At 40.1% G+C, this 15,143-nt stretch overlaps 1 protein-coding gene across 1 annotated transcript; it reads left to right on the plus strand.

Moving 5' to 3' along the window:
- Window positions 1–2,636: 2,636 nt before the first annotated feature.
- Window positions 2,637–14,333, plus strand: lrwd1 (leucine-rich repeats and WD repeat domain containing 1). The gene is made up of 17 exons (XM_085470910.1): window positions 2,637–2,670; window positions 3,522–3,608; window positions 4,114–4,348; window positions 5,341–5,460; window positions 5,676–5,822; window positions 5,907–5,999; window positions 6,178–6,555; window positions 7,188–7,190; window positions 8,709–8,823; window positions 8,967–9,073; window positions 9,224–9,434; window positions 9,988–10,060; window positions 10,265–10,408; window positions 10,578–10,681; window positions 11,036–11,197; window positions 11,774–11,883; window positions 12,841–14,333. The coding sequence occupies exons 2-17, from the start codon at window positions 3,529–3,531 to the stop codon at window positions 12,991–12,993; spliced, it is 2,235 nt and encodes a 744-aa protein (XP_085327036.1). The 5' UTR covers window positions 2,637–2,670; window positions 3,522–3,528; the 3' UTR covers window positions 12,994–14,333.
- The last annotated feature ends 810 nt before the right edge of the window (window positions 14,334–15,143 follow it).

A 15,143-nucleotide genomic window follows, 5' to 3' on the forward strand; every position in this document is an offset into this window, starting at 1 on the left:
TCTTGTGTCAGGAAGAGGCAGCAAACGAAAACATTTTTTATCGACACCTAGCGGAGAATGCGGGTATTTTCAGGGTTTGAGAATTATCCAACCAAAGCTAAAAGAGGATGCAAATAAGAAAACACATTTCTGAATATAAAAAATACACACACACACACACACACACACACACACACACACACACACACACACACACACATATATATATATATATATATATATATATATATATATATATATATATATATATATATATATATATATATATATATATATATATATATATATATGTATTCATATATATAGAGAGAGAGATTGTTGATCGTGATATAAGGGTAAATGTCGGGAGTGGCTGCCTTAAAAATCTGCCCTCCAACTTTTATGTCCTTAAAATACTTGTAAAAACTGTTTGCTTGTTTGTCCAAAAGCCTCTTATTGCCTTTGTTTTCTTAGAACAGATAATGGTACAATAAATAATTTTAAAGTGTTTTTGCGGATATTTTGTTGACTCCGTTAACATATAAGAGATTTTCATATACTTCAGTGCCACCCTGCCTAGACCTCTTGCCCCTCCTTGCCGTTCTGTTAAAGTCTTCATTGTTCATTGCTCTAAACTGGGAGTGCCAGAATGAATGCATTTCAGGGGCTACAGACAGCATAATCTACTCTTCAGTTCTAGACCCTTTCTTTTGAACTAGAGCTGGGCGATATGAGATTTTTTCATATCACGATATGTTTTTTTCATTTCAGGCGATAACGATATCTATCACGATATAAGCCAAATAACTATATTTGTAAGATTTAAATGTGCCGTTGCTCACAAGTAAAATGTGAAATAATCAGCAGCTTGTTTTTATTTAAATATTCATTTTCCATAATAAGTTCAACAGGGTAGATGTACTTAAGGAACATGAGACTTTTTCAGATAAATAAAGGCAAATATTGCAAACTACACAAAAGGCAGCCGCTAAAGCGTTTAAGTTTCAAAATAGAACGAACAAACAAAACAGACTAAATTGTCAATTCCACTTAGAAACAAAATATTAATTCTAAAAATAAATCTTAGTTTGTTTTACAGAAGAACAGACAAAACTGACTAACTTTTGTCAATATCAAATAAACTGAGAACTAAAAGGAAATTCTCAATCTCTCCTTGTTGTATAGCTGAGCTTTTCAAACAGTTTTAACAGTTACTTTAGTCTGACAAAAGCCGAATGACGAATTAGCGCTTCCAGTCAGAGACTGAGGCCACGTCCACACGTACACGGGTATTTTTGAAAACTGAGATTTTCCGTTTTCGTTTTAAAAAATAATCCCGTCCACACATAAAGGCAGAAATGAAGGAAAACGCTGCTATGAACATGCCAAAGCAGCAGGTGGCGCTAGATTCCTAACCGTGCAGAAATGTTGGCCAATCAGAAGTCTAGAAGCCTCGGTGGGAAAAAGTAAACAAAGCTGGGGCATAGAAGCAGAACAGAGTCGTATGTGTGGACGGACAGTAACTGTGTATATGTAAGCATTTAAACACTGCAGAGAGAATTAACAGTAACAGTATTGTAGAAATTCATTTCACCGAAACAATAACGTGGCGCACAGTGTGACGTCAAAAAATGTGCACACCTTTGACGCTGCGTTTTCTCCGTTTTTCTAGTCCACACGTAAATGCAAAAACGGAGTTTTTAAAAATCTTCGTTTTCAGTGACCAAAAACGCCGTTTACGTGTGGACGAAAGGTGCAAACGCATAGAAAAATCTGCGTTTTCAAAAATACCCGGGTACGTGTGGACGTAGCGCATGCACCAGTTTATTGTATTTCCAGACTTGCTTTCGGCACAATTTACAGTGCACGCTACTCTGTTTTTTGTCAGACTTGAAATAGCCGAAATACCTTCACACTACGGAACTTCTATGGCTCTTCCGTTCGACAATCTCTCCGCCATTGGAACCACTCATTTCCTCCATTACGCGCTGGCTCCATTACCCGCTGGCTGCTTCCCAAACAAACACACGTGCGGCTTGGCACTTGTGCTGTACGTAACAAGTCACGCGACGTGACGCTGCGGCTGTGATTGGTTCGGCTCTGCGTTACTTAATTTGGATTGGCTGACTTTTTTTTTTTGAGGACAAGAGCGACGAGGTCTATCGCGATAGCTTAATTTCTCTATCGAGTAAAAGTTATATCGCGATACATATCGTTATCGTTCTATCGCCCAGCTCTATTTTGAACCACATCCTGAAAATGTTCTGAGTGGTGATTAACGGCACAACTTCAACTAAATCATTCAAAAATGACATGAATTTTACCTTTTTTGTTTTATCACATTGGAACTATACAAAAGCAGAAAATATTCAGATGATGGCTTTTTGGAATGAAATGTCAATACTATTTCACTTCTTTGTGATCCAAAGAACTTAAAATAACGTAATTTTAAATCAATGTCAATTTAATTTATACAGCACTTTTAATTACACTTAAACTCAATGTGCTTAACGTAAATGAAAAAGAATCATATTAATAAAAACTAAGTTATTGTACAATTGTCATAGGGTTAAGGTTAGTGCCTGGCAGGCAAAACCCAGGCTGTAAAAACAATCTCGTGTTTAAACCACGCCCACCGGATATACGTAACATTTCCCCGGCAAGAGTGTTTTGAGTTCGCTCAAGTGTTTGGTAAGTGATATTAATCACAGATATTGGCAAGTTTTAAGTTGTTTAATAATAAAATCAAAACCACTAACGCTTGCTCTAATTAAGCCAATAATTGTTATTTGTGTTTGTAGCCGAGAAATATAAATATATAGAGATATATACGGCTGTCGGCACTGCAACGTGGTTAGCTAGAAGAAACTCAAACTTATTCTCATATAACACTTTCTCATCTTCTTTAAGTGAAATATCCTTCCTCACCTTAGTATGTATGGATCTCTATATAGACGTTATGATAACGTTACTTAAAGGATAGCGCGTTATGAAATCGCATTTAGCCTGTTATTGTTGAATAGCCGCTAATTTATTGTAAACTGTTTTTGGAGGAAATCTTCCATTTCTTTAACAGATTCATCATGCTGAGGAGCTAGAGGGGATTTTAATTGCTAATTGGAAAAAATGCCAAAAAAGAGTAATTAGATCAGCTAAAACAAGTGGAACAAGCTCAGTTGTAAACAATATCTGTGTAATAATATTAAACACAAATCTACTTTTCTAAGTCTTTGTCTGTACTACAGCGTTTCTCATCCACAGGAATTTTCATTGTTCTCGAGGCTGATCAGTGGTGTTGATTACTAATCAGGCCTTCTAAAGCAGTTACAGACCTTACCCTATTGTTTGTATCTAATTATATTCTTAAAGAGCTTTTACGGAGTTTCAGTCCTTGATGTAGTCAGTTTGTTTTGGCCATGTGGGCGGTGCTCTGGTTGTGTGATTAGAACAGGATTGACAATATAAACAAACTAGGAGGACACTTCTCTCAGCCCTAGCTTCAGTTTGCCATCTTCACTCCTGAATTGTGCTTCTTCCTGCAGATAAGCGATGGAAAAAATCACTGAGAAACTTTTACTGGAGAAAGCCTCTCCAAAAGCCAACAAACTGGAGCAAATCATGACTTTGAAGTAAGGACTTCTTATTCTTCTTATTCTTATTCTTCTTATTATGCCCTGTAGGTGTCTTGCTGTCTTGCTGTTAAAGTTGCACTGAAGTAAACTGGTAATGCTTAGTTACAGTTGTGGTGACAAGTTTACATCCACTCATCATGGGCATGATTGTCATGGTATTTTTATGATGATTCTTGTTTTTTTAAAGTAATTAAAATGTATCCATTCATTCCACCCTGGAAATTATGAAGCCCTAAATGACCATGACATTTATACCAATGCTGAGTGCACATAAACAGCTAAGGCCCTAATAGTCAAAGACATTTTCCAGTTGGCTATTTAAAAACTGGAATAAAACATTGAATTAATGGAAATATTTTTATACTTTTGTGATATTTGTGTGTATGCAATAAGATTTAAATAAATGATTATAGATGTAATACTATAATCACTAAACGGTGTCATATGTAATTTTATTTCATACCCCATGGAAACACTAACTTTGGTGCTCTTTGTGTTTCAGCCTGTCTAAGATGAGGTTGAAGCTTCAGGATCTACCTGTCAAGCTGCTGTCCCGTCTCCAGTCTCTGGAGAAGTTGGATCTTTCTGGAAACATGCTGCAGGAATTTCCCAAGAACCTGGAGCTTCCTGCTCTTCGTTTCCTGGACCTGAGCGACAACCAGATCGAGGACGTTACCACTCTGGACTCGCTAAGCAACGTAGAAGAGCTGAGGATGGATGGCAACCTCTACATCACTGTGAGCACATCGCTTTGTTTTCTCCTTACACTCCTGTTTTAGTGTCACTCTTTGCAGCTACAGCACAAATGGCAAATACATGAACAGGTTATAACTGACACTTGTCATCAGTATTTCATAAAATCACATACATCTACACCTACTGCTGTCTGGCTTGGCTCATGGAGAAATATTTGAGTCAGGCCACATTGCTGAATGATCATATCAGCTGATTATTAGTGTTAGCATTGCAAGGGAGCACCCTGCATCAGTTGTCATGACAATAAAATATTCATGTGTTTGACTCCCTCAGCCAGCTCAGGCCTTTGTCTGCTGAGTTTGTGTATTCTGTCTTAAGGGTTTCCTCCTGCAATGCAAACACATGCTGATGATGTGAAATGAAGTCCTGTAGGTGTGAATGGCTCTTTTTTGTGTCAACTCTAAGATAGACTGTTGTCCAGCCTTTTCCCCCCACTGTGAAAGAGACACAGTTTCAGCCCCCACTATCCTGCAGATGATAAATGGAAATAAGGAAATCCTTGCTCCTCTGTAGGATCTGGTTGTTTTTCTAGGTGATTCATATGATAAAGCAAAACACATCCCTGCATTCTTATTATCCCAGTGCCCCAATGAAAACTGTATTATTAGCAGAGAAATTCTTTTAAAAATGGTTTCCGCTCATTTTCATCATTTGCTTCTGATTGGCTGCCACTCATAAACAAGATCAAATAGCTGGCACACAACAAATATATATGATCTTTGTCAGCTCAGTGATCAGAATGAGTAATTACATAATAATTCTGAAGTATAAATCATTCACTGAACTGCAAATAATGGAGGAATTAAACTCTTTTCCTTTTTTGCTGTGATCTCCAGTGTCTTCCACATTTGCACAGTCATATCAAATGTACAGTATGTTTGAAAGTGTTCACAGAGAGACTGCTTTTTTAGGTCCCTTCATCATAAAATGCCGCCACACTGACTTAATTGTTAACGTTTCTTTTGGTTATCAGGTGAGTGACACTTACAAGCTGATGGTGTTGCTGCCCAATCTGAGGATTTACAACGGTAAAGATGTCAGTACTTATGCCAACCACTTGCGTTATGTCTACAGTGATAATCTGAGGACCAGGGTATGGAACTAATATCTTATTTTGCTCTACTTCATGGTGTTGGTGTTAATGTTCCTGCATTTGATACTGTACAAAGTCATAACATGCACCAAAAAATGATTTTTAGCAGCTGTTGTTTTGGAAAAAAAAACAACTTCTGGCCCAGATGTGGCAATGCGTCATCGTTTCATCACGTAGCCTGGAATCGCTGTCCTAACTATTGCTGTTTATTTTAGATTGCTGCTCTTTGGGAGAATAGCTTCTGCCTCCCTGATCCCATCACAGCAGAGAAAATAGATGTCTTGGAGAGCAAGTTTGTCAGCACTGCTTCTTATCAAGTTAAATTTGGGCCCAATTCAGTCAGTGACTTCACCAGGTGGAGGGTAAGTTTAGAGTGCTTTAGCACTTGTTTTTGGCTGCTTTCTGTTACATTTAATAACTTCTTCTTTGTCTCCTTTGGATCCTAGGTGGGGATATTAGCTAAGGAGTATCTTCTCTCACTGACAGAACCAAAGAAAGAAGTTGATAGCGTGGAGACTACAGGCACTCAAAATAACTCTGTGAGTCATTGTGTGCACTAAATATTGCTGCATTAATGAAGTTGCACCAGAGATCAGCAGCTTCCTACTTAGTGTCTCTGCTTTAGTCCAGAATATGCTTTTATGTCCAAAGTTCTGTAGTCAGCTGATGATGATGTTAGAAGATTTAAAGTTCATACAGTGGCTTCGTCTTACACAGGATGTCTCGAAGCCTGCGAAGAGGAAACAAACTGAATCAGTTATAGACACCAGCATAAGACTGAGGCCTAACAAAAAGCCTCGCACAGATCCCGCAGCCTCTGCAGCCGAAGACAGTCCACGCCAGTCGAGATTCCGCCTCAAGCCTCAGACACAAGATCCAATCGACACAATCAGGAATGTCCCCAGCAAAACAAGTCGGCCTCCCATTACCCCGAGCAGGGGAGAGAGGAGATCAGAGAGACCCAAGAGAAGTTTTCAAGAGCAGCAAACCAGCGAGGATGATGCTCAGAAGAAACGGAAGGAAAGTTTGGGCAAAAAGGATTCACGGAGAGATGCTGACATGCTGCAAACAGTAGAAATTCGCAGCAACACACAGGTAAGGGAAATATACCTTCTTTGCTAAATGCAGTCATTTTTTTTCGGGGCCTGGAGCCTGGGGCTCGCTCGGGCCACTTCGGAGGTGGGGTGCCCCCGGCCTCTCGGCCTGGGGCTCGGTCACTCAGGCGCAGCTGGCTGCCGGCGGAGCTCACGGGCGCGTCACTGCAACTCCCCCTGGCTTCTGCTCCGCGGCTGCTGAGTGAGCCCTCATCTGGGACTCTCCTCAGCTCTTTCCGGGACAGTGGCGCAGCTGCCCCTCTGTTGGTCTTCCTTGGTCTCTTGTGTTCTGGGGGCCTCTGGATGTCTGGAGTTTTGATCTCCTCCACACCTGCTTCATGCCCTGGAGGACGGGGCTGTGGCCCCCCCACACCCTCTAGCAGATTATTACATGAAGGAACCTTTTAAAAAACAAACAAGTCCATGCTCACAGGTGTACACACGGGTGATCACACCCACAAACTACACCCTTTTTGGCTCCTACCTCAAAGCACACTGTGTTCTGTTGATCTTATGTGCTGCACAATAATGTTTAACATTTAGTATTTACTGTCATATTCCCATATATCATTGTGATGCTGTTTATTCTATTACTCTTGTTCTCTTCTGCTTGCTTTCTTTTTTCTTTCTCAGCAGGTGATCCAGGTGATTGATATATGCATTTTTTTTCCTCTGCCCGTTCTGTTGGTTTTTGTCTTTTGCCCTTCTCCCCCGTCCCTCTTCTCAGCTGTTTCTCTTTCCCTCTTTCTTTCTCCCCTTCTTTCCCCCAGTCAAGTCTGTCCCGTATTCAGTAAGTGAAAATAAAATAAACAATAAAAGGTGAATCAAATGGACCATTACGGCAAGGCTGGGATGGTCAATTTGGTAAAGTAAATCCGTTGGGCATCTTTCTTTGCCTTTAGACAACAATTCTGATGGCAAAAGAGCCAAACGGGACAGGTCAAAAAAAAAAAGAAAAAAAAAAAAAAAACTTCTTCTTTGTCTCCTTTGGATCCTAGGTGGGGATATTAGCTAAGGAGTATCTTCTCTCACTGACAGAACCAAAGAAAGAAGTTGATAGCGTGGAGACTACAGGCACTCAAAATAACTCTGTGAGTCATTGTGTGCACTAAATATTGCTGCATTAAAGAAGTTGCACCAGAGATCAGCAGCTTCCTACTTAGTGTCTCTGCTTTAGTCCAGAATATGCTTTTATATCCAAAGTTCTGTAGTCAGCTGATGATGATGTTAGAAGATTTAAAGTTCATACAGTGGCTTCGTCTTACACAGGATGTCTCGAAGCCTGCGAAGAGGAAACAAACTGAATCAGTTATAGACACCAGCATAAGACTGAGGCCTCGCACAGATCCCGCAGCCTCTGCAGCCGAAGACAGTCCACGCCAGTCGAGATTCCGCCTCAAGCCTCAGACACAAGATCCAATCGACACAATCAGGAATGTCCCCAGCAAAACAAGTCGGCCTCCCATTACCCCGAGCAGGGGAGAGAGGAGATCAGAGAGACCCAAGAGAAGTTTTCAAGAGCAGCAAACCAGCGAGGATGATGCTCAGAAGAAACGGAAGGAAAGTTTGGGCAAAAAGGATTCACGGAGAGATGCTGACATGCTGCAAACAGTAGAAATTCGCAGCAACACACAGGTAAGGGAAATATACCTTCTTTGCTAAATGCAGTCATTTAAATTTTAGTCTGGCCAGTCAGATTCTCAGGAAATTTGCTGCCAATGCCATTGATCACTGGAAAATTGATCTGCCTGAATTCCCAAGACAAAAGATCTAAAAAAAAAAAAAAAAAGGAAAAAACATACCTGAAGTCAAAATGTATCTTGAGACAGCCAGTAGGTGGCAGTATTAGTCTGTGTTTCCATGCAGACTTGTACATCTGGCAGCTGGTACAGAACATATGTCCCCTCTTGATGAATTTTAGTAATTTGGCTCTTCTTTAATTTTTCATTTAGCTCCAACAGGTCTTTTCTTTTGTCTAATAACCTGGTTTATTGTCAAAATAGCTGTGAACCCCCCACTTTTCTTTTTTTTTTTTGCTCGAGCTTTGTGTGCATCAGTATTGGTAGCATCACTATAGGTATCATCAGATTGTGCCTTCATTAAAGTTTCTCCCCCTATCTCCCTTCTCCATCTCATGATTCCTTCCTCCAACAGCCGGTGCATCTCAAGCCGCTCCATGTTCTTCAGTGCCACAGCAAACAGGACAGCTTAGAGGACTTCTCCACCCAGCTGTGGGCCTGTGCTTTCCAGCCACTGCCTGATTCTGCTGGTATTGTTTGAATACACGTTGAAAAACAGTTGTAGGGCATCTCCAAGTCAAACAAAGCTTTAAGGATTAGAAGAAAGAGATTTGAAAGTTGTTGTTTTTTGTAAATGTGGGATTAAACTCAGGCTTTTTATCTTTATTAACAGGCAACGCTGGAGGAAGTCGTTTGGTCGCTACTTGTGGAGGAGACTCTATCTGTTTGATTGACTGTGAAATGGGGATGGTGATGAAGAAGTACAAAGTTCCCGGGGAGGTATGCTCCATTTATTCGGATTAGTCTGCAGTAGTTAGGCTTTAAAAACCTGAATTTTCTCTCTGTCTTTTGCTCAGACTCGTAGGATACTTGGTTCATAATGGCAAGAAAACAATAAAGCTCTCTGTCTGTTGCTTTCCTTTACACCAGGAGTTCTTCTCCCTGGCCTGGACTACAGTGCTGATGTCCAGAGGAGGCAATGCTTCAGCGCAGCACTGCAGCATTCTTGCAGCCGGTGGGAAGAGAGGGATAGTCAAACTGATTCATCCCAGAAACAACGTGGCCTACGGAGAGTTCAGAGCCAGCCGAAAGGCGCTGTCTGTCCTCCGATTTAACCACCAGCAGGGAAACTTCCTCTTCAGTGAGTAATTAATTACACAAACTCAAACCATAATAGCGAGTATGGATAAAAATTGGGAGTTTAAAGTTCTGACAGAGAATCAGATGGTTTGTAAATAAATCTTTTGTCAGGCTTAAACTTATAAAGAGAAAACAAATGAATAGCGAGGTGATTACCCATGTCTGTTGTAATCATTTACCATTGTTTACATATCAACCTCTGCTTCAGCTGTGATCTGATGTAGTGTAATTGTCCAGTTAGGAATTATTACCACCTCTTTGAATGTTTGCTGGACTGTTTTCTGCTCATGTTTTTCTCTCTGTTAGATATATTTTTTAAGGTTTTAGGGATCTGATGCCGTTTGTAAACAGTTGGCTATGGAAAGTGACACTCCTGTCTCTGTGTTCTAGTTGTATTCTTAGCTATGCCTGCTCTTAAGTCCTCACATCTCACTGATATTGCTTTAGCAATAATTTGCTCACCTGTTAGAGTAGTGGGCTTTACATAGTTTGATTTGCTCTTGTTTAAAGTGGGTTACTTGTAAAGTAACACCGCCTCAACTTCTGTCTTGTAGCGGGATCGTACGACAACAAGATCTTGATGTGGGATATCGGCGGGGTGGACAGCCAGTACAACTTCAAAGTTGTGTGAGTCTTTCTGCCAGGAAAAGTGTTTGCGATGCAATTTCTTTAGCAGATCACATCTGTTGTACTGACTTTTCTAAAATATATAACTGTTTATCAATAATACATTTTTAAATATATTTTTTATGTTTTTTCAAACTGCTACCATTGACATTAAGATGAACGGTTCAGACTGTGATGTTGAAAATTTGCTGTTTGACCCTCCAGTCAGCTGCTGGTATTGGAAATCGGTACCACCCCTCTGCACATCTGCTTGCCCCCCACTGCTCCCAGTGCACACCTACTGACTGCCTGTGAGGACGGCTTGCACTGCTACAACACACAGCTCGGTGCCAACAACACCAGTAAGAGGTGAGATTTGAATCTCTCCCAGTCTACCTTTTATTCTGGTGACAGTCAGTGACCTAGACTATACTGGCTCACTATATCTGTTCACTGATGTTTTAATGAGAAAACTATGAATACATATGTGGCCCACCCAGAAACAATTACAGTGTTTTTGTTTTTATCTCCTTGGTAGGTCAAAAGAAATGGAGATAACTTTCCCCATATACAAGAAGGAAGACAAAGACCATGACTACCACACGGTGGACGGCCTGAGTTTTCTTAATGATGACATAGTGGGTAAGTGTACCACAATACCACTGTAGTTTTATTTACAGTGCCTTTAAACACATGCCACTCTGAGCTGGAAACATTGACTCATGCTGGATATAATTAGACCTTTCAGCGATGCTTGGCGTTGGCAGTCAGTCCAGGTTGGTCCTGACTTCATTTAAGTTTGAGGATCTGACTCTGGCACTCTGTAGTGTCATAGTCTCACTGTACAATATCAATCGCCTTGAGGTGACTTCTGTTGTAAATTGGTGCTACATAAATAAAATTGTCTAGCTTAAAATCTCCTGCTTATTACTATTCCTGACTTCCCTTTTCTCATTTTTTTTCCTAATCTTTTGCACGCTCTGTCAATTATGATAGCATCCAAGAACTACCTGTATGGTTGCATCTACCTGTGGAGCTGGAGCAGGACCAAGGTTCAGCGGCCTGACAAGAAGAGCAAAGCAGTGCGTGCTGTGGTTCTGGCTGAGCTGCAGTGGACCAACACTCAGATTCCCTACCTGGCTCTCAACACCTGTCCTGGTAAGTTCACCTCATCTCGTCAGTTCTGATGCATTTAACATTCAGTCGTCATTTCAGGTCATCATCAGTGTAGACAAAGGCAGTAAGCTCATTAACTGCCATCTTCCGGTCACCACAGATATTTTGGGAGCTGGGACACAGAAGGACAGTCCAGACTGGGTCTGAAGCCACTCCATAGTTGCCCTGACTGTCGGCTTTACTGTAGAACTGGATGTTTTCACTTTACAATCTAAATTACGTTCCAGGGTTATGATTTTAACCCTCCAGATTGTGGTGAATCAGATAAATAAAACATTCTAAAGCACAAATAGATGAGTGCACACCTTCACCGAAGCCACACACTCAGACCTGCAGCTCTGAAACAACAGAGAGGACAGCTGATGTAACTCAATCACTCTATGCTGTGAACTAATTTAGAAGATCTTGAAATGCAGACAGCTAATGACCTGAAGGACTTTAAAGTTCATTTAAAGGTTCCTGGTAGTAACTTGTGAAAAAACTACTTTAGTGCTTAGACCAAGAACATCACAGATACTCACCACGTGTACTTTTCTGTGTTCTCATTCCTATCATTAGGTCAAGCCTACATGGTGTGCGGTGATGACAAAGGCAAGATATGGACATACCACATCCCCAACCTCCAGAAAAACAGCTTCCACACTGGGAAACCCATACTGCCCACTGAGGTATCTGTATTCTCAGACAGTAGCTTTCTCTTACGATTCTTGTTTAGAGAAATATCGATTGTTTTTTTGTTCTTTTTTTTCCTAAAAATGAGTCTATTAAATTAGTCTGGGAGGTAGTTGCAGTCAGACAAAACAAACTCTCAGATTAGTGAACGTTATCCTAATCATCAGTTATACTTCGTTGTCCTTGTTTTTGCTCTCTTTTACTTTTATGTCTTATTAAAGTTGTTTCACAATCTTAGCTCTGAAAAGTGAAAACACATGGAGCTTCATCCGCCCACTTGTTTGTTTTCCAGCTGGATTTCTGGTGATGTCACAACATACCCAGATCTCAGCACTGGGCTGAAACATTGTCCTTCATGTGTGAATCCACTGAAGTCCCGTAAAGAGAGAGTTTCTTTGTCTTGCACTCACAAGACATTTAAATTTGCAGAAGCAGTTAATTGTGTTGTTCCTAGAGAAATACACGTGCACAGGAATGCACACAGGAAGCTTACAATAGATAAACACGGGCCATTCAAGTATTATTTTAGCTTCAGCATAATTTCCTCAGATTTTGTCTGCATCTCTGATAACAGATGTGTGCAACCACCATAAATATGAGAGATCTGAGCTGTGTAGTTGATTTTTGTTTCATTTTGGAAGATTACACAATGACCAGCTCTCACATATAAACACAGGATTATCGTGCACAGGAGTGCCTGTGCAGGCCATTAAGATAACGTAAAGGATGGAGACATTTTAAACCTACATTTCAATGAAATAAATGTCACTATCCATCTTCACTCTTTAAAGAGAGCTCAGTTTGCTTGCCTCTTTCAGCCTGCACATGAAATGTAAAGACTAGTGATTTGAGACTTCCAAAGCTTCACGTCGGCTGCGTGTAATGAGCCTAAACTTCAGATGCATTTCGCTTTTCTCTCCACTCAGCACTAACATGTTGTTTGTTTTTGGCAGGTGTTGGAGTGGCCGACCCCAGTTAAGAACGGCCACGGCAAGGTAGAAGGCCCCTCCATCAACAGCGTAGCCATGGACCCTGAGCTATGCTATCTAGTTGCCCTTAGTGACAAGAATATGGTGATAGTGTGGAAGAGAGAGGAGTCGCCCTGAGCAACCATGGACTGCACAGCCATAAAGAATCTGAGTGTGCCCCATTACTGAAAATGTGCACATTCATAATTTGCGAGTGTTGATGCTACATCAGCATCTAAAAGCATCACAGACTGAAGAACAAAAGAACTCTGTTACTTTTTTTACACAATAATGTATTATGTGGAGTTTAAACATAAAACTGTAATTTTCAGATGTTTTTGTTTTTACTTAAAGTTGCTGCTGTTATGAGTTATAGGTGATCATAGCTAGGTGACTTTGACTGTGACAGAATTATCCGTTGATTTGTCCAGAATGGACAGAAACGGCTCCATTTAGATCTACATGGTTACAATAATGAACCGTGGACTTCAAAATTCAGCTGATGACTGAATTTGTTTTCTTGTTTCTACTCCCTGGCACAGTTTCACAGTTTGGATGTGCAAACTTCAGTGTAAAAGTACAAGCGAGCCCAACATTAACAAAGCCATTTAGCTGGTTTAAGTTTAACTTGAATTAGTTAAAGCTTTGTTAAACTTTTTTTAGCAGATCTGTGTGTAATGTCAGAACGGTCACGAGTTCGTGTCAAAGAATTATTCCTAACTTTAATGATGTGTTGTGGTAAGGTCTCACCCCTCCATCACCCTTGTTTCCACCAGTAAGGACCTGGTTTTTGCAGAAAAAGCAGTCCTAGCACACAGCAGATTGTGACTCCACATAATAAGACTGCTCAGTGTCTGCAGGATGTTTTAAGGGCTACAGTTTATCCACATTTTCACTGTAACAAACTTCATGTTTCACATTAAATTGGTTCATTCAGATTTAAGCCGTCAAGAGTCTGCGGCTTGTTTCTTTTTTGAAATATATGCTTTGTTGATAAGTATAGTTTTTGAATGTGAATGATTGAGGCTTTTATTTTCCTGTGCTACTTTTTTAATGATCAGATAACACTGAAGAGTGAAACTGCTGCAACATTTACTTTTCTGAATACTTCTCATGTCAGTGTGCTTATTGTGTTTTTATGCTTTAAAGCTGAAAGTGGACTGTTTTTTTTATTTTATTTAATTAAAGAAGTTTTTAGCTTGCTTCTAACTGCTTTTGGCTTTTAAGTGTATTCTGTTGTTGAATCAAATGTCTGAATTCTTAAGAAGTACAGCAAAGATGTAAACAGGTTGTTCTGTTGTACCTGGTATTGACTATTCTCATTTTAACCACTTGGTGGCTGGCATGGTTGTTTTTTCCTTAGCTCTGAAAACACAGACTACATTCTTTGGAAGGAATTTACTTGAAGGGTGCTTGCTACCCACTGTGCCCAGTAATGTATATGCTTAAAAAACAAACAATAAAAACAGAAGATTTCATTACAGAATCATATGTTTGGAAAAGGGGTTCAAAAATTAGATGAAAATAACCACTCAGCTTATTTTACTGGGAGTACTTTGGTGCTACAAGGAAGAATGGATTTAATTACACAAATGATTTCCAGGAGTAAACATTGAAGTATCTGTAAAAGACAAAGATGAAAAGAAGAAGATGTTCCAAAACTATGAAAAATCTACAATGGACCAGCTCAGAAAGTGTAAGATGAAGGTTTTGACGTGACTCTCCCGGTCCACAAACCTAAACAATAATAGGAAATCTAAAGGTGTTCTGAGACTCCTGGGAACCCAAGACTTTGGCAGGGATGGCTGTAAATTCTCTACACAAGAATCAAAAGACTTGCTGCTACAAAAAAAAACTTCCCCAAACAAGTTTTACTGAGCAGGTTATCCAACCATGCAGGATGTCCAAACTTTTACCTCAGACTTTTGTCCTGTTTTGTCTTCATAGGTCAGCAGAGTCCCTTTGTTAACAGTTTAGAAAGAATGCACTTTTGTATTAATTCAACCACACTTCATGTAAGGCTATATGAGTGCAAAACAAGACCGAGGGAGTCTTTCTCTTCACCTTCAGTGTTTCTGCCCTAGTCATCTTCCTAACATTGAAATATAGCAGGTATTAAGAAGTGCCCTCTCACCAGTAGTTTGAAAAAATTCTACACAATGATGACACATCATTCTTTATTATTCATCATTTCATTTTCTAACACCTATCCTGTGACACCTATTTTCGGCCCTCCTTCTGTTAGGACATGCCTGGAAAACTCATTTGGGACTCCCTCCCAAATTACT

Source organism: Copadichromis virginalis, linkage group LG10 (genome assembly GCF_057382275.1).
Source record: "Copadichromis virginalis isolate Kocher_CV1m ecotype Utaka linkage group LG10, C_Virginalis_male_GT1.1, whole genome shotgun sequence".
NCBI classification, from domain to species: domain Eukaryota; kingdom Metazoa; phylum Chordata; class Actinopteri; order Cichliformes; family Cichlidae; genus Copadichromis; species Copadichromis virginalis.

What these genes read in the sequence shown, in the direction of transcription:
- lrwd1 (XM_085470910.1), top strand. Translation starts at nt 3,529, where the DNA reads ATGGAAAAAATCACTGAGAAACTTTTACTGGAGAAAGCCTCTCCAAAA. An exon ending in GCCAACAACACCAGTAAGAG is followed by an intron (nt 10,409 to 10,577) that starts GTGAGATTTGAA and finishes TCTCCTTGGTAG; the next exon opens with GTCAAAAGAAATGGAGATAA. An exon ending in GGCTCTCAACACCTGTCCTG is followed by an intron (nt 11,198 to 11,773) that starts GTAAGTTCACCT and finishes TCCTATCATTAG; the next exon opens with GTCAAGCCTACATGGTGTGC.